The sequence below is a fragment of the Acomys russatus genome, chromosome 13 (genome assembly GCF_903995435.1).
Source record: "Acomys russatus chromosome 13, mAcoRus1.1, whole genome shotgun sequence".
Taxonomy (NCBI): domain Eukaryota; kingdom Metazoa; phylum Chordata; class Mammalia; order Rodentia; family Muridae; genus Acomys; species Acomys russatus.
The window spans coordinates 68,928,077-68,953,327 of NC_067149.1; the positions used below are offsets into that span (position 1 = coordinate 68,928,077).

General features: G+C 51.6%; 1 protein-coding gene across 1 annotated transcript; it reads right to left on the reverse strand.

Moving 5' to 3' along the window:
• On the reverse strand, nt 1-24,947 carry Tm7sf3 (transmembrane 7 superfamily member 3). The gene is made up of 12 exons (XM_051155605.1): nt 24,815-24,947; nt 16,639-16,793; nt 13,762-13,912; nt 11,677-11,797; nt 10,617-10,788; nt 9,410-9,587; nt 7,012-7,098; nt 5,144-5,224; nt 4,888-5,040; nt 2,985-3,082; nt 1,584-1,746; nt 1-320 (listed from the first exon to the last, which is right to left on the reverse strand). Exons 1-12 carry the CDS (start codon nt 24,888-24,890, stop codon nt 58-60), a joined length of 1,698 nt encoding a protein of 565 aa, XP_051011562.1. The 5' UTR covers nt 24,891-24,947; the 3' UTR covers nt 1-57.
• Nucleotides 24,948-25,251: the final 304 nt, after the last annotated feature.

The window sequence follows — 25,251 nt, forward strand, 5'->3', positions numbered from 1 at the left end:
CAGCTGGGTGGTGCAGCAGAGCTCCAGGCCAGACACACCCACCAAGCCCTCAGCCCGCTAGAGAAGCAGGGGCGTCCGCTCCCCAGCAGGCTGTGCCTTCTGGAAGAGCTCTGTGATCCCAGCGATCTGGCCATAAAGCCTCTCCCTCAGGGGCGGGAGGTGATGGCTGGGGTCCAGAATGTTGGTCACTCTGCGTTCTCTCTCTTGCTTCCACAGCTTGTAGGGATGGGGTGGGAAAGGCGGCTGTCCCCTCTCTCTCCGAATCTGCAGTGTGATGCCACTGACCGCCAGCATCCCCCACACAGCCAGGATGATGAAGTCTGAAGGGGAGAAGTGCCCTTTGTACTCACAGGGTTTTGTGTTGTGGGTTGTTTGTTTCTGAGAATGCCTCAAGCTATAGCCCAGACTAGCCCTAACCTTACGGCAATCCTCTTGCCTTGCCCTCCTGAGTTTCAAGACTATGGGCATGAGTCACCACACCTCTTATTTTTATGTATTTTTAAACTGTGTATGTGGTGTGTGCAGATTGCTGTGTGTGGAGGCTGCAGTGGGCGGCAGGTGTCTCCACCTTACTGTTCTGACAGCCTCCCCATTAAACCTGATTTGCTAGAGAGCCGGCCAGCAGGCCCCACTCACGGAGTCACGGATGCGTGCTGTCATGTCTGCCCTTCACATGGCTTCCAGGGATCTGAGCTCAGGTCCTCGTGATGCCGAGCAAGCACTTTACACACGGATCGCTTCCCGGCCCCAAGTTCTCCTCTTTCCTTTTCTCTTTTCCCTCCCTCCCCCTTTTATTCCTTTTTCCTATGTTTTTAAATATGGCAGTCTTTAGAGACGGCCTGACCTGGAACTCACTATAAGCTCATGCTGGCCTCGAAGTCATGGCAATCCTCCGGCTTCAGATCGCCGGACACTAGGAGTGCAGCGGTGTACGAACACAGCTGGCGCTGAACCGTTTAGTGAACAGCAGCCCTTCCCTTCACAGGCTAACCCCAAGTCTTCCTTTCCAATTCTGGACATACATCCAAACGTGAACTCCCTCACTCAAGCCACGGTGAGGAGACACCACAGTCCTGGTGTTGACGCAGACCCACTCCAGGCATCCGGAAAGTTGAAGCGGGTGGTGAAAGTTGCCTGTGTGGTTCCCCGGAGCCGCAGCCTTACGTGTGCGGCGCCCACAGACGCGGCTGCCCTACAGAGCCTCAGCCTTAGAAGGATGAATGCCCAGCACTGAGACATCTGAGGCCTCTGCTTATTGGCAGAGCACTCTCATGGCATCGGTACCAGTTCCTCTTTCAGCCCCCAAGTGATGCATATGTGCCCCTGTCAGGGTGGGTAGGCAGCCCCGGGTGATGCGTATGTGCCCCTGTCAGGGTGGGTAGGCAGCCCCGGGTGATGCGTATGTGCCCCTGTCAGGGTGGGTAGGCAGCCCCGGGTGATGCGTATGTGCCCCTGTCAGGGTGGGTAGGCAGCCCCGGGTGATGCGTATGTGCCCCTGTCAGGGTGGGTAGGCAGCCCCGGGTGATGCGTATGTGCCCCTGTCAGGGTGGGTAGGCAGCCTACCCGTTTGACTCGAGTCTTACCGTTGGTCTGGAGAGGGGCTCTGATGAAGGCCCCACGGAAATCTGTGTTGAGAGCTCTTCTGAGGACGTTCAGAGTGATGTAGGAGAGGGTCGTGGCGAGGTAACTGTCAATAGCCAGCACCACAGAGTAGGCGCCCACGATCCCACAAGCCAGGATGTTCAGCTGTGAGAGGGCAGAGCGGGCAGGTGTCACCCACAGAGCCTCCAGCCCTCAGGGCAGCCTTGTGCCTCTGCACCGACAAGGGCCACTGAGAAGCTAGGGCGAGATGGCCTTCCACATCTGTAATGAGCTCTTTTCTGTCCCTTGAGAATTCCACGGTATCTTTTCATCATATTTCTTCTTGACCTCCAGTGCCTCCTGACTGCCCCTACACACACCACAGTTCCTGCCACACTGTTCAAGCTGTCAAAACACGGTGGCTAGTGGTTCAGAGCACTTCCTGCTCTTGCAGGGGACCCAGCGCCCACATGGGCATTCACAGCCGTCCTTCCCTATAGCTCTAGGGGGTCTGACACCCTCTTCTGGCCTCTAAGGGTACCAGGAATGCAGGAGATACACAGCCTCCTTAGAGTGTGGCTCAGCTCCCACTGCTAGGCGGTGCTGACACTCTGAGGGCCTGGGGGCTACACAGATCCCTGACAGGCAAGGGATAGGGGAAGGGCCCACCGACAAAATGAGGATGGCCTGCAGTCTTTTTCTCCCTCAACGTGGCCCCCTTCTGGCTGACCAGTCTAGGCTGGTCAGAGCATGCTTACCTGAAGCTATGGCCTATAGCTCCCCTTTCTTTGTTTAAGTTGATCAGTCCAAAATTAAGAAAGGGGACCCCAGCCCTCCGGAACTCAGATCAAGGAAGGGGACCCCCAGCCCTCCAGAACTCAGATCAGGGAAGGGGACCCCCAGCCCTCTGGAACTCAGATCAGGGAAGGGGACCCCCAGCCCTCCAGAACTCAGATCAGGGAAGGGGACCCCCAGCCCTCCGGAACTCAGATCAGGGAAGGGACCCCAGCCCTCCAGAACTCAGATCAGGGAAGGGGACCCTCAGCCCTCCGGAACTGAGATCAGGGAAGGGAACCCCAGCCCTCCGGAACTCAGATCAGGGAAGGGGACCCCCAGCCCTCCGGAACTCAGATGGGCTCAGTTTCCCATCCACACTGGGGTGTCGGTGTCTTTGTGTGGGGTCTGTACGCACTTTCACTCTCAATAAAACTTGCTTTCTTTCATCGTTGGAGGAAGCAGACCTGACCTGAGAGCCCCTAGGTTACAGCTCTGAAGGAGAACAAGGTCACTTGGTGGCCACAGCGCCTCCCTGGTGAATAGCCCACAGAAAGGACTCGGTGCTGCTTCCTGGGGGCTGGGAGGCTGTGCGAGCGGGAGAGCCCACCGCAGGGAAGCACACTCACTATTCTCAGGCATCCCATGAACATGACTGGAACTATCAAGTCGATGCAAGAGAACGTCACCCAGAACACTCCATCGTCACGAAACGCACTTAGGTTTCCTAGGAAAGCAGAGAAATGACAAAGGAACAAGATGTTCACACGCTAACTTTCACTGTCCCAATGTCTGGACACAGACACTCACGAGGCTTTAAGCGACATCCAGGGAATACGCTGGCAGCTAGACCCACGCTCTTGTTGTCAGTTAATGGTCAAAATAGTTCACACATCTGCTTTTGCTTGTTTATTTTTCCAAGACAGGTTTTTTCTGTGTAGCCCTGGCTGTCCTGAAACTCACTCTGCAGACCAGGCCGGCCTCAGACTCAGAGATCTGCCTGCCTCTCCTGGGATTAAAAATGTGTGCAGCTAGTGTCCCTATGGCAGGGACATCTGTCATCCAGATCCAGCAATCAACAAGAATCAGAGCTGCTTTTGTGTGTGGAGAGTCCAGGACCCAAACCAGAAAACTGTTTCAGTTTTCTTTAAGGGAGTTGCTACAAGTGTCAGGAACTTCTAATGAATTCAGGGGCAAATTTTCATGGACTTTAATGCCTTAAAATAGAAAGGAAGGAATGGTTATGTGGCTTTCTGCAGTTACTGTGAAGAGGCAGGCACTGGAGAATTAAAAAAAAAAAAAGAAAAAAAATGTGTGCAGCCACGTCCGGCTAACATGATCCCTTTTTAAGGGCATTTTGCAGAAGGCGTGAGGGACCTAGAGGGTAAGGTGGAGAGGCTGCCCTAGGCTGGCTCTGGCCTGACCCTTACCCTCTAAGCAGGAAGACGACCGGGGTGGGGGGTGAGGGGGTGGGTGGACCACTGTGTGGCGGCTCCCACTCAGCCCTCTAGCTCTAAACCTTCAGGATCTGTAGTGGGGGACCCCCACAGGCGATAGATACTCAGAGTTAAGCAGCAAGCTCAATCTGAGAAGATTTGAACCCCTAACCCAATTCCTGCCATGAAGACATACAAGATGGAGCAGAGCGAGTTTACTCGCTTGTGCACTCTCGGCGACTACAGATCAGCGGACAACACACGTGGGTGACCCGGAGCTATGTGAGTGAGGTCTTCTCTATAAACTAGCTTTGTAAGGTACAGATGCCTGTTCTCCTAGATAATTGGGAGGCTGAGGGAAGAGAATCTCTGAATTTGAGGCCAGCTCGGTCTACTCAATGAGTCCAAGCTACCAGAACTACACAGTGAGACTCTGTCTCAAAAAAAAAAAAGTAAAATAGTTAAAATTTTAAAAGGAGCTGTGGCGTTGAGAAAGCTGAGCATCCAGCCACCGGCCTGATGACTGGGGTCCACACCACACCATAGAAGAAAACTGACTCAGGAAGTTATTTGTGACCTCCAGCACCTCCACCGCCATACTCTTAAACACACACTAAATTAAGTAGTTGACAGTATTTTTAGAGCAAGCCAAGAACATATGCCCATTTAATGCTGGCATTCATGAGCGGGGCTCCCACACCTGAGCACGGGTGCATCCTGGAGAGAGGCTCAGACTGGGGACACCACATTTGCCGAGAGCCATGCTGCTCTTGGGTTGCTCTATAGGTCACATGCAGAAATGTAGCCCTTTATCATCATGAAGTGCACATGGCTCCTTACAACACGCGGCCACTGCTGTGCCCTATGGCCCGACACCTACCTTCACTGTAACAGAAGCCCCGAAAGCTGGCCCTGGGGACATGCCAAATTCCCCTAGGCGGGGCTCTGCCCAGGCCTTCTCTTCAGTGTCAGGCCATCTCCGCAAGTGCCGTGGCTCTTCAGAAGGCAGAGATAAGCAGCACACTGCGGGACCTGGATCCCACAGCCTCAGAAGCCTAACTAAAGCCCTCACACAGCGTGAGTCAGCGTCTCCTACCCAGAGGGCTGAAGAAAGCTGCAGAAGAGACGAGGAACCCCAGAACGAGTCCAACACACAGCATGCAGAGCGTGAGGATCCCAAATCGCCACCACGAGGCCACCAGGAGGGCTCCACCGACGCTGCCGGCTACAGCTGTGAGGACCAGGCGAACTGCACAAGGGAGACAACACAGCAGCAGGTTACAACCTAAGCTCAGCCTGTGTGCTGTCATACCACTGTCTGCACACCCAGCTACACCATCATCTACACTCACCGTCATACCTAACCGACGTCAGTCTGGTGATCAGGATGTAGAAGAAGAACCCCAGGAAGATGAAGCCAATGAAGAATAATTCTAGAAGGAAACAGATGAAAACCTATGTCAGGCATCTGCACTAAGCAACAGAGGCATCTAATTTACAAGTCTGTGCTGGAGCGCCTAGAACTCATACAGCATGGCTGTTCCCAGAAGGAATGGTTATCTGTAAGGCAGGGAAACCCCAAGAGTCGGGCGTAACAAATAATGAATTACTTGGCTGCAGCATTAGGTACTGACTGCACTTGCCTGTGCTGTACCTGTTACATAATGTAATGGTTACGTGCTAATTTCATAATTCCTATACTAGGCTTTCTTTCTTCTTCTTCTTCTTCTTCTTCTTCTTCTTCTTCTTCTTCTTCTTCTTCTTCTTCTTCTTCTTCTTCTTCTTCTTCTTCTTCTTCTTCTTCTTCTTCTTCTTCTTCTTCCTCCTCCCCCTCCTCCTCCTTCGAGAAAGGCTCTCCTTTCTTTACGTAGTCCAGGCTAGCCTCAGACTCATGATCCTTCTGCCTCAGCTTTCCAAAGTCTGGGATTACAGGGCTGTGCCACTACAACATGCCTTGGTTTTTGTTTTGTTTTGTTTTGTTTAATGGGGGTGAGCTTGTGAGGCCACAACATACCTTTGTTGTTGTGTGTTTAATGGGGGTGTGCTTGTGAGGCCAGAGACAATAGGGGTGTGCTTGTGAGGCCAGAGACAATAGGGGTGTGCTTGTGAGGCCAGAGACAATAGGGGTGTGCTTGTGAGGCTGCTTAGCCGGCCCCAGAGCTGCTGACCTTCTCCTTTCTCACATCCTACCTTGTCTCATGGACACACCCTACCACACCCACTATCACTACACGGGCCCTGGGGTTTGAACTCAGGTCCTCACACACAGCCATATCCCCAGCCCTTTGTTTTCCCTTTGCATATACTGCCAAACACTCCACCCTCCGCTGTCCCCAGGCCTCTATTTTCTACTTGAAAAACTTGTGTCTACTCTGAAAGGAGGCACTAAATAACAATGGTCAGATAAACAAAAACAAAGCTGAGAGATGAGGAGGTGAGGAGATGAGGAGAAAGTGAAACGTGGCTTTCCTATAGTCCCTTCAGCCACTGAAGTCTTTGTGGCCTGAGCCCACAGATAACCTTGTTTCCCAAAAGCAAATCTAACCTTGATGAGGTGGACGCAGCTCTGCCATTTTCTCGAATTCTCCCCAGCTGTTACAGAACACTGTATCTCAACATGGAAACAGTTTGAAGACTTCCCACAAGATAGCAATTGGACCCCCAGTTTGTAATCACTGACGACTGACTCCTCCCACAATTCTTTCTTACCAATTAAGCAAGAAGAAAGATCATGTGAAAAGAAAAGGGGGAAAGCTGAAACTTCCAGCCCCGTCAGAGCGGGCTCCCAGGCAGCCGCAGAGCTCAGCCTCACAACCTGGGGCTTCAGCGAGGGGTAAGTGGAAGCATTACATAAGAGGCAGTGCGGAAGTCCCACCCACTCACTGCCCCAGGCGCCTATTCCCTTCTCAGGCTACAGCGCTCCATGCTGAACAAGTTCCAGATCACTGCTCACCACAAGGCCGGCCTGGTTTCAACGAGATCGAGCCTACTGCTGTCTCCAAACCCAGACAGCTGTCCAGCTGTCACTAATCAGCCATCTCCAGTTGGCTAGCAGATGGAACAATCTGAGCTCCGCCATACAACCCACGCTGCACTCTGCTGCTGAGATCGGGAGAAAACTCAGCCACAGAAATCTGTGAAGAGCAGGGACACTCTCACAGACCAGCAGCAGGGGACACAGCATAAGGTGCAGAATAAGGGGCTATGTGGGAAACAGTACCTGTTTTCCAGAATCTGTGTCCAAAGAAACAAACGAAGAGCCCAAGCATGGCAGACAGAGTGGAGAACACTTTGGTAGATACTCTTCCTTAAAAATAGAATAAATAAAGATTAGTGGATAAATGCATGTGTATTACTTAACAAGCAAAGCAGGGGAGAACAGAGGTGAACTGCTTGAGACTCATTTGCTGCACATAGACATAGCCTTGTTCCCCTAACGAGCTCTCTATGCAGGCAGTCACTACCAATGGCTGCTCTTTATAACAGAGAACCAGATGAGTGCTCCTGACAAAGGCCCGCTGCACCCCCCACGGTGTTTCTTTAGTAAGGGTGTGGCAGAACGTGTGCCCAAAACAAGCCTGGTTCTTCACAAAATAAACTGCAAGGAGAAAAGGTGGGCCAAGTTGGTTAAAGGAAATTCATGAGACATTTGAACCAAACATAGATCTCATCTGCCTGTCACAGCCCTCTGTAGTGACGCATGCCTGTCACAGCAGCCCTCTGGTGATCCCTGCCTGTCACAGCAGCCCTCTGTGATCCCTGCCTGTCACACCAGCCCTCTGTGGTGATCCCTGCCTGTCACACCAGCCCTCTGTGGTGATCCCTGCCTGTCACAGCAGCCCTCTGTGGTGATCCCTGCCTGTCACAGCAGCCCTCTGTGATCCCTGCCTGTCACACCAGCCCTCTGTGGTGATCCCTGCCTGTCACAGCAGCTCTCTGTGGTAATCCCTGCCTGTCACAGCAGCCCTCTGTGATCCCTGCCTGTCACACCAGCCCTCTGTGGTGATCTCTGCCTGTCACACCAGCCCTCTGTGGTGATCCCTGCCTGTCACACCAGCCCTCTGTAGTGATCCCTGCCTGTCACAGTAGCCCTCTGTGATCCCTGCCTGTCACACCAGCCCTCTGTGGTGATCCCTGCCTGTCACACCAGCCCTCTGTGGTGATCCCTGCCTGTCACAGCAGCCCTCTGTAGTGATCCCTGCCTGTCACAGTAGCCCTCTGTGGTGATCCCTGCTGTCACAGAAGCCCTCTGTGGTGATGCATGCCTGTCACAGAAGCCCTCTGTGGTGATCCCAGCAGCCCTCTGTGGTGATCCCTGCCTGTCACAGCAGCCCTCTGTGGTGATCCTTGCCTGCCACACCAGCACACTGTTGGTGATGCATGCCTGTCACAGCAGCCCTCTGTGATCCCTGCCTGTCACAGCAGCCCTTTGTGGTGATCCCTGCCTGTCACAGCAGCCCTCTGTGATCCCTGCCTGTCACACCAGCCCTCTGTGGTGATCCCTGCCTGTCATAGCAGCCCTCTGTGGTGATCCCTGCCTGTCACAGCAGCCCTCTGTGGTGATCCCTGCCCCTCCCCCACACACACACTTACCGCCTCTCTGCTGACATTCTAAACCACAGCTCCCCTCACTTCCGGAGTCTCCTGACCCACGTGGCTGATTCTGCTCCCATCTGTCTTTTCTCCACAGGCACCAGTGATGCCATCAGAGTCTACGGTCAGGATGCCCTTTGGCCAGCACCTCCCAGTGCTTTCTAACTAGAGCCCACTCTGATCCACAAGGCCAGGCCTGAGCCACCACCCTGCACCTCTGGCTTCATGGCTCCTCTCCTCTGGTTACCATTGCTACTTGCACTGCTCCTGCTTATAAGGTTGCCACCAGCCACCTCAGTGTTTCCTCTCACACACATGTGGCCACTCCTCTACCTGCTCTGTTTTTCTTCCTGGTGTCCATTAGTTTCCCAATGTTATGTATTTTATAAACATATCTTCTTATTTCCCTTATTATATATGTGTTTATATTATATATGGTGGGACTAAATGTTCAATGCTCTGGACTTTTGTCTGGTTTTGTCCAATGCCCTGGTTCTATGCACTCTATTGCCTTGTATGGAGTACAGTAATGTGGCTTTTTTTTTTCATATTTATTTATTTTATTTTATGTGCATGGGTATTTTGCTTGCATGTATGTCTGTGTACCATGTGCATGCCTGGTGTCCTTACAGGCCAGCAGAGGGCATCATCCCAGGAACTGGAGTCATGGATGGTTTGAGCTGCCATGTGAGTGCTGAACTGAACCTGGGTCCTTTGCAACAAGTTCTCCCCCCCCCCTCTCTTTTAAGATTTATTTATTTATTATTAAGTATACAGTGCTGTGCCTGCATATACAACTGCATGCTAGAGAGGGCATCAGATCACATCATAGATGGTTATGAGCCACCAAGTGGCTGCTGGAAATTGAGTCAGGACCTCTGGAAGAGCAGCCAGTGCCCTTAACCTCTGAGCCATCTCTCCAGCCCCGGACAAAGCATTTTTGAACAATCTTAAACTCTTCACTAGTGGAAAATGATCTGCAAAGCCAAGGAAGACTCTGTCCAGGTTGAAGTCCACACACTCACCAGGAGAGACACAGTTACCATCCAGTGACTCAAAGCTGCAGGCATACGTGTGCACAGGAACGTAAGCAGCGGATGTGTTGAAGGACGGATCCCAAACGATGACATTATAAATGACTCCTTGTCCGGGGAGGGAAGAGAAGGACACAGCTGTTTTATCATCAGCTGTTAGGGTAACCACCTAAGGCCAAACATAACAAGTCGTGTTTACATGGCTTTTTAAAGGCTGTGGATACCTGCACAAGACCTGCATGAAGCCAAGCCAGTCATCAGCCCAGTATGGAATCCCCAGGAGCTACTGACAATTATGTGTATGGATGTGAACTTGTGAGTATAGAGACCCATGGCATCCAGAAGAGGGTGTCAGATCAGGCAGTTGTGAGTGGCCTGAAGAGGATGCTGGGAACTGACGTCCTCTGCAAGAGCAGCAAATGTTCTCAACAGCTGAGCCACCTCCCCAGGCCTGAGACAGCTTTCTTTTTCTTTCTTTCTTTCTTTCTTTTTTTCTTTTTTTTTAATAATTTATTTACTTTTATGTACGTTAGCGTGAACGTATCAGATCCTTTGGAACTGGAGTTACAGATAGGTGTGAGCTGCCGTGTGGGTGATGGGAATTGAACCTGGGTCCTCTGGAAGAGCAGATAGTACTCCTAACCACTGAGCCATCTCTCCAACCCAAGGGCCAGCTTTCTTTAAGAGCCTAGGCCCTGATTTGGGCACAGTGGCGCATGCCTGCAATCCCAGCACTCTACAGGAAGTGGGGAGGGAGCTTGGAGATGTAGATCTGGTTGGAGTTAGAGAAAAGGGTTGGGGGTGAATATTATGAAAATACACAGCACGTATGTGTGAAATTCTCCAGGAATTGTTAAAATATTAATACAACCTGAGTCCCCTGATGACTGATTTCAAGATATGCGGGTTTTGGCCAAGCTCCTTTGGGGAGTGCCTACAAGTTCTAGAAAATTCTGCCCTTTCCACCTTTGCCAGCTCTCCGGCTCCATGTCTCATGTACGTCCTTCAGCAGTTTCTCAGTGTTTATCTACGTTGCTGAAGTATACAGACAAGTCTCGCCTACTTCTCGCCGTACCTCAGGATGGTAACATCAAAGACATGGCTGCAATCAAAACACAGCTGACTTGCCTCTCCCCAAAGGCCAATGTCGGTTCAGACGACCCAACCCCTCCACATGGGCCATAAAAACCAGACTCACCTTGGCCGCGCTGGCCTTCACCTGGGGCACCTGGGCCATGCTCTGAAGATGCCGGAGCAGTGAGGCCTCGGTGAGGTCACCCTCAGGCAGAAAGTACTGATATACGTCATAGCGCAGTCTCCACCGAGACTCCGGGCCGGTGCCCACGTCACACGGTGGAGGCTCCGCAGCTCTAAAAACAAAGCTGAGCGTCAGTCTCTTGTGGCTCAAGCCCCGTCCGGGAAAGGGGGTTAGAGCTGTTTGTTTTCAGGCGCAACCCCAACTCTACAGCTGTGGAGTGCGCGATACAAGCGGCACACAGTCATGGACTGAGCTTCACCCGGAAGCCCCTGCCTCCCACCGGAAGCCCCTGCCTCCCACGTGATTGTACTGGAAGGTGGCTTTGGGAGATAATTAGGTCCCGAGGGGGAGCCCTCCTGAGTGGGACTGGCGCCCTTACATAAGTGGCACCAGCCAGCTCCCAGGCACTCTCCCCTTCTAAAAAGGAGTCTGCAACCTACAGGAGGCCCCTGCCAGAGCCTCACTGCCTCCAAAAAGGAGAGAAGGGAATTGCCCTAGACCTTGGAAGGCAGGAGGAGGATAAATGCAAGTTCAAGGCCAGCCTGGTCTACACAGAAACTTCCAAACCAGCCAGGAACACAAGTAAGAAAATAAATAAATGCCAAAAAATAGCAAATAAATCCAGGCAGCTCACAACCACCTGTAACTCCAGCTCCTCCAGCCTTTACAGGCTCCTGTGCTCATGTGCACACCCATATACACACACTTATGAATAATAAAATAAATCTTTAAAAATAGGAAATTAAGGTGCACTTCCAAGCGCAAAACAGGCTCACATCCCACCTGTCTCTTCAGATAAAGAATTCAAAAGGATTCAGGAGACTACTCAGCATAAACAATAGCTCAAATATTAGCACCGAAGTTTAAACTGTGCCAGTCCCAAGTACGAAGCAATTCAAGTTTACTATAGGAAGTGATGGGCTGAGTCGGCCTGCTGGGCCTGCTCTACAGTCCTGAGTGTCCAGAGAGCAGTTTCGGCGGAGGATGTCGTCCATCATACCTTGCATAGCCTAGGTTTGCTGGTGCAAACTTGATAGTTGTTTCAAAAAAATTATAGTCCAAGTAAATGTTGGGATCAATATCTAAATCAAACTCCAAATTACAGCCTCCAGGAATGGGATCTGGGGGGGAAACGGTGAGATTAGTACCCCAAGAACCCTCTTTGTGCTCCAGGGCACCCACAGCCACCACGAGAACATCCCAGGCAGCAGTACATCAGCACAGAAGGCCAGCATCTGCTGTGTCATCACAGAGTTAGGATGTCTACAGTTCCCTCACTCCCTGTCCCCCCAAACTGTCTCTTTCAACCCCAGGGCTCTGTGTACATCACCCTGAGCCGTTCCCCAGGTCTGTCCCCAAACTTCAATGGTCTGCCTGTCTCCACCAACCTTCACTTAGCCGTCACTGTAAGCTCTCTAAAGAGCTCCCATTAAAGGACGCCCCTGCTCTTTCAGTCAGACACTGCTGACTTTGGATTTTTCTGGAATGTACTATTTACCACTCCTGGCTCAGGCACAAATTCCAGGCACTCCTCTGACCTCAGATGTCTCCTCAGCACTGTGGTTATCAGGTGCCGTCGACAAGCTCAACACGAGGAAATAAGAGAACTCCCCCAGGCAGCTACACTCTCCCGTATAGCCTTGGCCTTAAAGCCAACTGCCTGTCTAATCTCATTCTGTGGTTTTCCTCTTTCCTAGGGGCTGATGGCCAGAGGAACAGAAGCCGAGACCTAGGGCCTGGAAGGCTGTAACCATGCTGGAGATCGAACACTCCAGAACCACTTCAGGAGCTCATTAACTTTACCCAGGGAGAACACTCCCTTGGGAGGTGGGTGGTGGCTTCCAGGACAGGTGTCCGTAATTGGTTGAACCAGGCACTTTAAGGATGCTTGTTTCGCATTTGGCAGCACAATCCTATCACATGAACAGGAACACAGCACCTAGTTATCCTACAGGCACAGGGAGGGCAGAGCTAGCAGGGAGCTGTGTCAAGGGCCATATATCAAATGTGGTTAGGAGCATCTATGTCTAAAGACACCATCCAGATGGAGTCAGGCAGAGAGCCGGAGGAGACGGAGTCCTGCACCTAACTGCGACCTCAAACAGCAGGGGCAGGGGCCTTCCAAAATCACTCCTTTACTGCAGGCCAGCACTCTAGCTGCCAACTGTGTGCTCCCAGTCAGACATCCCACAAGCATCTCAGACTCACCGTGCCCCTTACAGAAGTCACGACTGCCTCCAGCCCACCCGACACCTAACCCTGCTGTGTAGCACAATCTCCAATCAGTCCACGCAGGAGGCCGAGGCTCCCCTCTGATAACGCGTAGCCACTGTGCCTTTCCGGTTCCCTCTCCCAGGCTCAGAACCTGCTTTCCGGCCCCACATTTCACTTGCTGTGCTCACAGCTCTGTTCTTTCTTCTTCATGTAGCTCAGGCTAGCCTTCAACTTGCCATGGAGCTGACTCTGGCCTGTTGGTCCTCTGGCCTCCACTTCTTCGCGCTGGATCGCAGGCATGTGCCACAAAGGCCAGTTTTATACAGTGCTGGAGACAGCACCCAGGGTGCCGTGCATGCTGGGCAAGCACTGATCAACCAAGCTATGGCACCAGCTCCTCTGTACTCAGCTCTCTGAAGATGAAGTGGACTATTTCATGCCTCTGCCCAAACTCTCTATGCTTCCTCTGAATCCACCTTAGCAAGCTGTGCCCACTGTCCATGGCTCTTTGCTCTCGGACTCCAGGCACAGCCGTTGCTCTCCAGACCCTGCCTGCGCCTCCCCTAGGATAAGCCTATGCCTCCTCTGCCCTTGATAACATGGAGCTGCAAAGGACGGGGTCTCCTGTTGCTCTTCCAAGGGCTCGATGGATGGTTTGGTTGGTTTTGTTTGTTTGTTTGTTTGTTTAACGAAAGGATACGCTCTCCCAGCCATGACCCAAGCTTCCAGTCACACCAGCTCTCTGTTGCTCTTACACTCAAACACTTGATCAAATAAACTGCACCCCTAATAGACAATCTACCAGGAAGATTTCCCCTTAGGGTTCCACATGGAAGCTCATATCCACACATGAACTGGGATAGGAAATTACCTCTTTCTGAGTAGGACAGCGGAATGGCCACGCTTTGGACAGGCTTCGTATCTTTTGTCTCCAAGTACCAAGTGCACGTAGTCTGCCCGGGCCTGAGGATGGAAACCAGCCCTCTGTCGTTGCCTGTCCCTGAGGCACCAGGAAGGAGCGTCTGCGTTGGGGAAGCAAAGCCACCATGAAAACAGAACTGAGAAATAACATCCTCCGCAGAGCCACCCAGTGTTCACAGCTCTCTCCAAATCCCCTCAGAACAAAAGGAAAAACCTCCTTACAGAGTTTCCTTCTCGATGTTCCAAATCCCCTCAGAACAAAAGGAAAAACCTCCTTACAGAGTTTCCTTCTCGATGTTCCAAATCCCCTCAGAACAAAAGGAAAACCCTCCTTACAGAGTTTCCTTCTCGATGTTCCAAATCCCCTCAGAACAAAAGGAAAAACCTCCTTACAGAGTTTCCTTCTCGATGTTCCAAATCCCCTCAGAACAAAAGGAAAAACCTCCTTACAGAGTTTCCTTCTCGATGTTCCAAATCCCCTCAGAACAAAAGGAAAACCCTCCTTACAGAGTTTCCTTCTCGATGTTCCAAATCCCCTCAGAACAAAAGGAAAACCCTCCTTACAGAGTTTCCTTCTCGATGTTCCAAATCCCCTCAGAACAAAAGGAAAACCCTCCTTACAGAGTTTCCTTCTCGATGTTCCAAATCCCCTCAGAACAAAAGAAAAAACCTCCTTACAGAGTTTCCTTCTCGATGTTCCAAATCCCCTCAGAACAAAAGGAAAAACCTCCTTACAGAGTTTCCTTCTCGATGTTCCAAATCCCCTCAGAACAAAAGGAAAACCCTCCTTACAGAGTTTCCTTCTCGATGTTCCAAATCCCCTCAGAACAAAAGGAAAACCTCCTTACAGAGTTTCCTTCTCGATGTTCCAAATCCCCTCAGAACAAAAGGAAAACCCTCCTTACAGAGTTTCCTTCTCGATGTTCCAAATCCCCTCAGAACAAAAGGAAAACCCTCCTTACAGAGTTTCCTTCTCGATGTTCCAAATCCCCTCAGAACAAAAGGAAAACCCTCCTTACAGAGTTTCCTTCTCGATGTTCCAAATCCCCTCAGAACAAAAGGAAAACCCTCCTTACAGAGTTTCCTTCTCGATGTTCCTATAGCCACACCTTCACACAGGGGACGCTAAGTCACACCGTCACTGCGGGCTAGAGAGGTGGCAGTCAAGAGCACTGGCTGTGTGTGTGTGTGTGTGTGTGTGTGTGTGTGTGTGTGTGTGTGTGTGTGGTTTGCCTGCATGTGTGCATGTACACCCTTGCATGCCTGGTGCCCTTGAAGGTCAGACTCTGGAACTGGAGTTATAGATGGTTGTGAGCTGCCATGTGGATGCTGGGAACTGCACCCAGGTCCGCCCCAAGAACAGCAAGTGCTCTTAACCACTGACCCATCTTTCCATCCCCTGCAGATTTTGTTTTGTTGTTTTTATTCTTCCAGACAGGGTCTCTCCGTGTGGCCCTGGCTGTCGTGGACTCACTCTGTAAACCAGCCTGGCCTCAAACTCACTCTGTAGACCAGCCTGGCCTCAAACTCACAGAGATCCACCTGCCTCTGCCTCCTGAGTGCTGGGATTACAAGCATGCACCAGGCATGTAACCTTTCCAGATTATTTTTTTTAAACACAGTTTCTTGCTGAACCTGCAGCTCACTGACTGGCTAGACAGACCAGCCAGGAGAGCCCTGTTTCCACTTTCCGAGCAGGGTAGCAAACCCACAGCAGGCCTGGCTGGCTTTTCGGAGGGCTTTAGGGGTTGACTCATGTCCTATAGACTGTGAGCCATCTCCTCAGCCCTCAGTGTCCATTTCTTAATACCCAGACACTGGGGATCAGGCTGTAAAACAGTGGTAAAACACTTGTTATCAAGGGTGATGGCCTGGATTTAATTTCCATCTTGATACTGGGAAAGAGATTAGGAAAGGGAGGGAGGGAGAGAGGGAGGGAGGGAGGGAGGGCAGAAAGAAAATGCTAGGTGTTGCACATTAAAATTTTCAATTCACTACAGTTAACTGGGTTGAGATTTATTCTATCAGGTTCTGAGACCGAGAAGACAAAACAGGAACTCTGGCCCCAAAGAGTCCAGTTCATGGAAAGCATATGTTTTAGGTTTATTTGATTAGTTACTTATTTTTATTTTATGTGTATGAATATTTTTGCCCATATGCATGCCGGCACACCATATGCACGCCTGGCACCTGTGGAAGCCAGAGAAGGGCATCAGAGCCTCTGGCACTGGAGTTAGGGACAGCTGTGAGCTGCTGTGTGAGTGCCATGCCGGGAAACAAACTCAGGACTTCTGTAAGAGCAGCCAGTGTGCCTTAGCCACTGATCCACTCTGCTGGACGGCCAGCTGGTCTTGGCTTCACTGTGCAGCGGAAGCTGGCCTGTGACTCCTAATGCTCCTGCCTTGAGGATCAGAATGTTATCTTAAGCCAAGAGAATGAGAAGGAGAAACATAGCTGATGAGTTTCACTGTCGCAAGCCTCAAAGTAGAGCAGGTGGCTTCAGAGAACGCGTTGCCGTGGCGACCAAAAAAACCAGACCACCAAGAATGCCGCTAGCCAAGGATGGAAGAAAGAGCACTGCTCTTCACGGTCAGTTCTAGAACCCTCTATAGTTCTGTTCCTCTAAGGAGTCTGGTCAAGGGAACCGAGGCACCGAGGACTGCCCAGGAGTGAGATCTTGTAACTAAAGATGCTGGAGACCTTGCTGGGGCGGGGGGGGGGGGGGGGGGGGGGGCAGGCCCACACAGAAACAGACACCAAAGTCTAACACACAAGACGGTAACATTGTAGAGATGATCTTCTCATGGAAATCACCCTCTGTACCCACCTTAGTAAACGACACGGTGGCGTTCTGATACTGTGAGTGTATTTGGAAGAGAAGAAAGGTCACGTTGCTTGAAACATGGCGCAGAATGGCCTCCCGTGGAAAGGGCCCGCTGAGCACCAAGTATGTAAACTTCCCCACAGAAAATTCAAGGAGACCTACAACAAATGAGAAAAGTTCCTCGTTACAATGTGGTGCCTCTAGTGTCGATTTCATTCATAAACAAGTGTACAATGCTAATTTAACCCGCCCGAAAGCCCCAAGGGCCAGGTATGGTGGCGCACAGCTGTTATCTCAGCACTCAGGAGGCTAACGCACTGAACGGGATCTGTGTGAGTTCAAGGCCAGCCTGGGCGACAGATCAAGACCCTGTTGGTGTTTGCATGTGAAGACGAGGGTAACTCTAAAGCTGAGGCTGGGTGTGCTAAGAAGAAGCCCTTGCAACACTGAACTCACAGTAGCTATGGTTACCTGCCAGGCCTGCAAAAGCTAGCCCTGTGAACAATCCATCCTGAGCACAGGGCTGTGGGCCCACCCCTCCTGCTGAACGACGACTACCACAGATTCTATGGGGGTCACTGTGTTTAGTTGTGCACCCCCGATTGAGCCCACCAGTCTCCAACAGGCAATCCCAAACCCATGTGTAAAAGTGGCAAACAATTTACTTTGTCTAATGACACTGTCTAAAAAAACAACACAAATACACCTTCTGGCCTGTCAGCCGTGGTGGGGCCAGTTTTCCCGGCACTGAGGGGCCACTAACTTTTTCACTGTGCAAGGGGCTCTCAGCTTGTTTCTGTCCTTCGTCTCCTGGTTTCATTTTTTCTGTCCCCCCCACCCCCCGACACACACACACTTTTCACCTCATTTTCTCCATTTATTAAGAGTCAGCAAGCTGGGGCTGGAGAGATGGCTCAGCGGTTAAGAGCACTGCCTGCTGCTCTTCCAGAGGTACTGAGTTCAATTCCCAGCACCCACAGGGTGGCTCACATAATTTGATCGGATGCCCTCTTCTGACATGCAGGTTGTACAGGCAGATAGAGCACTGTATACGCCAGAAGCAATCAGCAAGTACTTATAAAATCTGCACAGCCCATGCATCCGAGCCACCTCCGTCATCTCGTGGGCTTCCTTCCCTCCAATGCACTCTACACGGTGTTCTGGTGACTGTTTTTTGCCATGACACAGACTCTAGAGCCAGACCAGCTCAGAAGGCCTGGGAAAGACCGAAACCATCTCTAGAGATATGTGCGTGGCCAACCCTCCTCGGCCTCTCTTCAACCCAGAAGCGAGAGCCAATCTCCAAGGCACCAACACACCAGGAAAGCACAAGACCAACGCTCAGCAGCTGAGGGCACCGGCTGCTCTTGCACAGGACTCAGGCTGGTTCCCACCACCGACATGGCAGCTCACAACCGCCCATATCCAGTTCCAGGGCATCAAGTGCCCTCTTCTGGCCACCTCAGGCAGCAGGCACACATGTAGTGCACAGATGTGCACACACACAGAACATGCATGCACATCTATACACATAAAATAAATAAGATGACTCTTTAGGAAAGAGACATAGGGCCACAGTCATCAAAACGATTAAACAGCAACTGACCAGTAACAAGTGAGCGAGCAAGAACCGCTGGGCGTACATGTCAAGTGGCTTGGCTTTACACACACTCTTTTTCAAGTTTCTAGTGTTCTTATCAGAAATTTCTTGATTTAGCAAAAGTTTCCAGCTTTGATGGCCTCAAGGTTTAAGCTCTGCCTTGAATCTACATTTTAAATCTGTGAAAATGGCAACAAAACGCACCCTACCAAAAAAAAAGCTATGTCCAATTCTCAGCACTTAGAAGGAAAAAAGACATTAAACAATATGGGGACGCTGTCAACCCCTGCCCATTGCTTCCCCTAGCACACACATCCCCACAGCTGACATTCTGGTGCAGGCACCATCATCCCTCAGCATCCATAGGATACAGGCCCCAAACTCTTCAGACTGCCAACCCCTGCCCATGCCTCATATAACACCGTACATATAGGAGGAGACGAAGAGATGGCTCAGTGAGTAAGAGCATGGGGGACCTGAGTTCAAATCCCAGTACCCTCATAAAAAGCCAGGCACAGCCACATACCCTGTGTCTTCTGTGCTATGGAGAGCAGAGATAGGAAGACCACTGGGGCTTTCTAATAAGTGTAGCCCCAGGGTCAGCGAGAGACTACACACACACACACACACACACACACACACAATGTATGCAGTTTGAAAATGGTGAAGAGAACATGGTGGTGACACGTGCCTTTAATCCCAGCAGAGGAGAAGAAGAAAAAAGGTGTATAGCGTTTGGTGCAGATCACTCACTCGGACTCCGGCATCTGTCTGTATCAGTGCTGATACCTCAGGGCTGAAGCTGTGGCTCAGTGAGAGAGCATTTGTGTAGCACGTGTGAGGCTGGGCTCCCTACCGGTACTGTGGTGGGTGGGGGAGGTAGCTTGGCTCTTTTTTCCCCCCTCTTGAGACAGGGTTTCTCTGTGTAGCCTTAGCTGTCCTGGACTCAATTTGTAGACCAGGCTAGCCTCGAACTCACAGTGATCCTCCTGCCTCTGTCTCCCTGAGTGCTAACACTCAGAGTTTTATTACTTACGGTTTCTATTGCTATGAAGAGACACCGTGACCACGCAACTCTTATACAGGAAAGCATGGAACTTGGGCTGGCTCACAGTTCAGAGGTTTAGTCCATTATCATCATGGCAGGAAGCACGGCAGCACGCAGGCAGACACGGTGCTGGAGAAGGAGCTGAGAGTTCTACATCTGGATCCACAGGCAGCAGAAAAGAACTGACTTGAGCTTCTGAGACCTCAAAGCCTGCCCCCTAGTGACACACTTCCTCTTACAAAGCCACACCTACCCTAGCAAGGCCACACCTACCCTAGCAAGGCCACACCTACCCTAGCAAGGCCACACCTACCCTAGCAAGGCCACACCTCCTAATACTGCCGCTCCCTATGAGCCAAGCATTCACCACAGGAGTGTATGGGGGTTATACCTATTCAGATCCCCACAGGGGCAGAGACAGGAAGTCCAGCGGTCAAGGTTAGCCTCAGCTAGATAGTGAGTGTGAAGCCAGCCTGGACTATATAAGACTATCTCAAAAATTCCCCAAATTAAAATAAAATACTTCTGTTTTGCAGGAGAGTGTTCTAGAAAGCACAAAGGTCAGATGATTAACTTACATGAGATTTCTGATGCCATGGTGTGACAGATGACCTTTGTCCTTTTGGTTAAACAGTGCCTAAGTCATATTCCTATCTAAAAACTCTGAGAACTAAGAGCGGAGACACGACCCGGGGAGCAGGAGTGAAGTTCAAGGTGAATTAAAGCCTGAGCTGCTGACTTCAGGAAGAACTCTTGCTTGGGAGTGCTCCACAGAAGCCCCACCCCACATGGGGGTGCTCCACAGAAGCCCCACCCCACATGGGGGTGTTCCACAGAAGCCCAACCCCACATGGGGATGCTCCACAGAAGCCCCACCCCACATGGGGGGAGCTCCACAGAAGCCCCACCCCACATGGGGGGAGCTCCACAGAAGCCCCACCCCACATGGGGGGAGCTCCACAGAAGCCCCACCCCACATGGGGGTGCTCCACAGAAGCCCCACCCCACAGGCCTGCAGCAGGAACCAGGCGGAAGACAGTGAAAGGGGATTGAGCAGGAGACAGTGTCAAACCTGGGCCTGCTGTTTTAACACCAGTAACGTTAAGAACAGGTACCTTAAAACATTTTTCTTTTTCCAACACAGCTCCTTATCGATCGCACTTTCTGTGGTTTCTATGAAGACAGTAAACAGGTTCTTGCTGTCTTCATGTGCAGAGCCCTGGGTTTGAGCACCGGCCATGCATAAGCAGGTGTTTGGTGCTGTGATCCCAACACTGTGGACAGGGGTGGAGGCAGGAGGATCAGATGTTGAAATCATCCTTGGCTACATGGGTAGTTCAAGACCTGCCTAACCCTGTCTAAAAAAAAAAACGAAACAAAGTGCTCTGGGCAACTAACCACCGCAAACACCAAGTTCTGTGAATAAGAGAGGGAGGCTCACATCCCTCTGCTCTTACCTGAGCCGGCCCCTGTGTGGGAATGATCCGCCATCCAAGAGCCATTGCACAATCTGCACAGATGATTACACCCTAACCACGCTCCTGCGGTTTCCCTCCCGGCTACGCAGGCTTTGTCATATCCAATGATCCAGGGTCTGGCTCCTGCCTAGCCTGGCAGTAAATGCCTGTTCAACAGTGACTGAACCGTGTGACTTGAGGCAAAGCATTCATTTCCTCTGGGCCTCTGTCCTCTCACAGTAAAAGTGAGGTAGCCATGCTACAGAAAGCACCCAACAAACGGGAGGACAGTTTTCAGCCATCAGATGCCGCACAGCGAGCATCCTGAGCTTTGTGGCTCATGGTGCCTTGGAGATACAGCTCCTCGAGTTAAAAGAGAAACCAGAAAACGTCCAGGCATTCTCAGATTGGCCCTACAAAGACACTAGTGGGAATTCGTTCAGAGAGATGCTCTGCCTACCATAAGCAGCAACAAGGGGACTTCCACAGAGACACAACGAAAGGCACTCAAGGCGGGGGCCTAGGGGCTATGGAGCTTAGTGGTAGATGCTTGCACAGGACTCTGGGTTTAATCCACAGCACCACCAAAAAGAATCCAGAAACGAGAGAGAAAAAAAGGGAGGTGGGGCTGGGAGAAAACTGCATGTACTAAGGTATAAAGGGCTCTGGGCAGAACACACAGAGAGAGAGAGGGCTGAAAGACAAAACAGCTTTTACCACATACACGATAAAAACTGGATTTAATTTCCTTCGTTTGGTTTTGTTATTACTATCTGGTTGTTTTCTGTCCTGAGGCATGAAGCCAGGCCCTGTAGTGCACTAAGCAAGCAGTCCACCACTCAACCACATGCCTGGTTCTTCCTTAATATTTATATTTCAAGGCATAGTCTAACTTGCCCACGCTGCCTTTGAACTTATGCTCTAGCCCAAAACGGCCTTGAGATTGCAATCCCTCTGCCTCAACTTCCCAAACAGCTAGCTAAGTCATGACAAGCCTCAGACATCCGCCTGGCTAGAAACTGTATTTAATTTCTACTCACAGAAGAGACTTGGCAAGAGAAATACCCAAATACATCCTACAGAAGTTAATAGGAGCTTAACTTCACCTCCAAGCTGACTGGAGAAAGAGTCACCAGAAACATTTGACAGGCATAATTAGGTCTTATGACTGGGGTGTGGGAAGAAGACAGCACATCAAAGGAGGTAGCAGAGTGGGCAGCCCAGGCAAGATGGCGTGCTTGCTCACACGGTACTCGGGAGAGCTATGGCTCTGTTTTATCTGACATTTTAAAAAATGGACCCAAGGCCAGGCGGTGGTGGCGCACGCCTTTAATCCCAGCACTTGGGAGGCAGAGGCAGGTGGATCACTGTGAGTTCGAGGCCAGCCTGGTCTACAAAGTGAGTCCAGGACAGCCAGGGCTACACAGAGAAATCCTGTCTGGGGGCGGGGGAGGGGAAAGGACCCAAACTGCCATCTGAACAGAAGGGACTGTGTTTCTATTTTCGTAGGCATTTTCCAGTCTTACCCAGCCAGAGTCATGTTTTCCTTCCACTAACTCCATTCTAGAAAGACCTTCTACTCCTAATCGCTTCCTCTTTCCCAATGAGATCCCTATCTTAAAATGACCCAACCCCTCCTTTGGCTATTACTGAAATGCACCTCAGACTTCCCTCCGCTGTGCTAACACACAGCCGCCAACCTCAGGAGAGCTGACAAAGCGTAGCCCTCCTAAGTCTCCCTAGTCCACAGACTCAGAGAAGGACGGCCCAGCTACTGGAGCTGGTGGCCACTCAAGTGTCCCTTACAACTTTTACTTGTCTGTGGGTTGTTTGTTCATTTTGAGGTAAGGTATTGCTGTGCAGCCAACACAGGTCCTGAACTGGAGGCAATCCTCCTGCCACAGACTTAGAGGTGCTCAGAATGACAGGTGTGCACTATGCTCAGCCACCGAGTTTTTCATCTTCTAATGGCAAGGATTGAGGCTCTAGTTCAGTGTGGGCTGCCTGTCCAGTATGTGCAAGGGCCAGGGGCCGATCCTCAGCTCCACAAAGTAAATGCATAAAGCCAACAGGACGTGCACACCACAGAGGACACACGACTTTTCAAGTTTGGAATGAAGCAGTCACAGGCATCTGTCTACACAGGGGCCCATGGCCCTAGTCAGAGCCGTTCCAACGTGGGAAATGTGGATGCCCCACCCCCCACCCCCCAGCGGGCTCTTATAGGACAGGCTTCCAGGTGGAAAACTGGGTATGAACCTAAAGCCAAACTGAAGGCATCCAGGCCAGCAGAGACCGGGACTCCGAGGAGGACAAGACCAGCCCCGGGACGCAGCCCCGGGACGCAGCTGGTCAGAGGAAGCACCCAGAATCACTGAGTATCCTGCCTCAGTGCCCTGGTCCTGCTGAGTCCGGGCAACACCTGCCACTTGTATCACAACACAGCGCTCCACAGGAGGCTCATCCTTCCGCTAAGTCTATGCTGCTTTCACCATCCAGACGTGGGGAATGTCTGCGTCTTAACACGAGCCCTATCATCTCCGGCACAAAACTATGCTGATACATAAGACAGAGAACGGCACCGGCAGCAGCAGATGTGACAATGTTAAAAAAAAAAAAAAAAAGTACCAATTCACCACTTACTACTTTTCTTTCTCAACTTTTGTGAAAAGTTCTAGATAATAAGTCCTGAAACTTCAAGCCGGACATAGAAAGGCCTGCCTCCTAGCCCTCCAGACTCAGGCGCTCTTCCATATCAAGCCTAAACTCAGGCTCTTCACTTACCCACCTTCCTCAGAAGGCTGTTTCTTACCACTCCCACCTCACCCCTGCCTCTGCCTCCAGAGTGCTGGGATTAAAGGTGTGTCCCCACCACGCCCGGCCAGAAGGCTGTTTCAAAGATTGGTAAATTAAATCCAAAGCCTCGTGCTGTGATTTTTTTTTTTAAAGATAGGGTCTCATGTAGCCCAGGCAGGCCTCAAAACCCTTAGGTCACCGAATCTGATTTTGGGCTCTTGATCCTCCTGTCCCACCTTCAGAACGCTGGGTTTCCAGGCACGCACCGCCACACAGGGTCCACTACACAAAGCTACCAGCGGTTCCTTTGTGTAATGAGCATCTTGAGCCTCCAGGGGGCGGTCGTTATCTCCTGGGGCTTTGACACTTAGAGCTGCCAGGAAAAGCACCGAGCATAGCGCCGGAGGCGAAAGCTGGCCCTCGACCGTGAGCCAGAGTTGTCTTCAAGAAAATAGACCGTTGTGCGTGTGTACACTCAACACACACGTTTGTACTTTGCATCGCTGACCTTAGTTGTACGCAAAGACCCTAAAATGCGGCTCTACGCGGGACTTTTCTGAGACAAGCATATAAGAAACCGATCCCGTCGTTCAGAAAACTGTTGCATTTGCTGCTTGTCTCAAGCTCAAAACAAGGAATGCATTTAACGTCACCAGAAAAAGCACGTGATCACCAGCTTGGCACAATTAGTGCTTTTCACATTTCCCATTAACGCTCCCGCCCCTCTCCCAGCAGCCGCTAAACCCTTCTCACTCAACACGTGACCTAAGGGTCTCAAGTCCCATCGCTGTCTCGTTTTCCCCTCAAAATTTCACCCATTTGAAGAGCGTCTAGATTTGGGAGTGTCACCGCCAGCTGCTGCGTGGAATGCCTTAGTTCCTCGACAGAGTTTGCTGCCCCGTAGCCGACGGGTTTGGTTTTAGTTTGTTTGGCCCTGACTCTCACTCTCCAGACTGGTCTCGAACTCATAATCCTCCTGCCGCAGCCTCCGCGGGGTGCTGCGCTTACAGGCGAGCTCCCCGAGAAACTCAGCTCAAAGGGCCGTTTCAATGCTCCCAGTCAAAGCTACAAACATGGCTGCTCCATCCCGGGAAGAAAGTCTGAACAGGGGCTACTTATCTCTTCCCGGTTCCCAGCCCCAACGAGGCGCCCACAGGAGGGACCCGGTCCCGAACCCGCGGAGCCAAGCCGAGCGTGCGCCTGCAGCCCGGAGAGAGGCGCGCGGACCCGGGCGGCCTGCGGCCTTGCTGCCGAGCAGAGGAAGCTCGGGAAGCTCACCGTCGCTGGAGTTCGCCTGGGCCTCGGCGGAACCCGCCGCCAGGGCCGCCAGCACCAGCAGCTGCAGCCGCCACATCTGTGCCGCGGACCGGGGGCGTGGGCCCGGTGCTAGCCCGCCTCACCCGCGTACATCGCCCGCTGCTAGCCTGTCCCGCGCGCGCGCACATGCCGCCCAGCCCCGCCAGGCGCGCTCTTCCGGACGCACGGCCGCGCGCGCCCCCTGACGGCCCCTGCGGGCGCGCGCCTGCTGCCGGGGCTCCCGGGCCAGGCCTGGTCCAGCTTTTGTTGTGTCTTCCCCTCTCTCCTTTCTGTCTCTGTCTCTCTCTCTCCGTCTGTTTCTATCTCTCTGTCTGTCTCTGTTTCTGTCTCTGTCTGTGTCTCTGTCTCTCCTTCCTTTCTTTTTTTATCTTTCCTTTTTATGAGGGGCAGAGGGGGAA

Excerpts from the sequence above, each read along its gene's own strand:
- Tm7sf3 (XM_051155605.1), bottom strand. The coding sequence starts at position 24,890 with ATGTGGCGGCTGCAGCTGCTGGTGCTGGCGGCCCTGGCGGCGGGTTCC. Across the intron at positions 16,794-24,814 it reads CCAGGCGAACTCCAGCGACG|GTCTCCTTGAATTTTCTGTG; the intron begins GTGAGCTTCCCG and ends CATTTGTTGTAG. Across the intron at positions 10,789-11,676 it reads GCAAACCTAGGCTATGCAAG|AGCTGCGGAGCCTCCACCGT; the intron begins GTATGATGGACG and ends CTTTGTTTTTAG.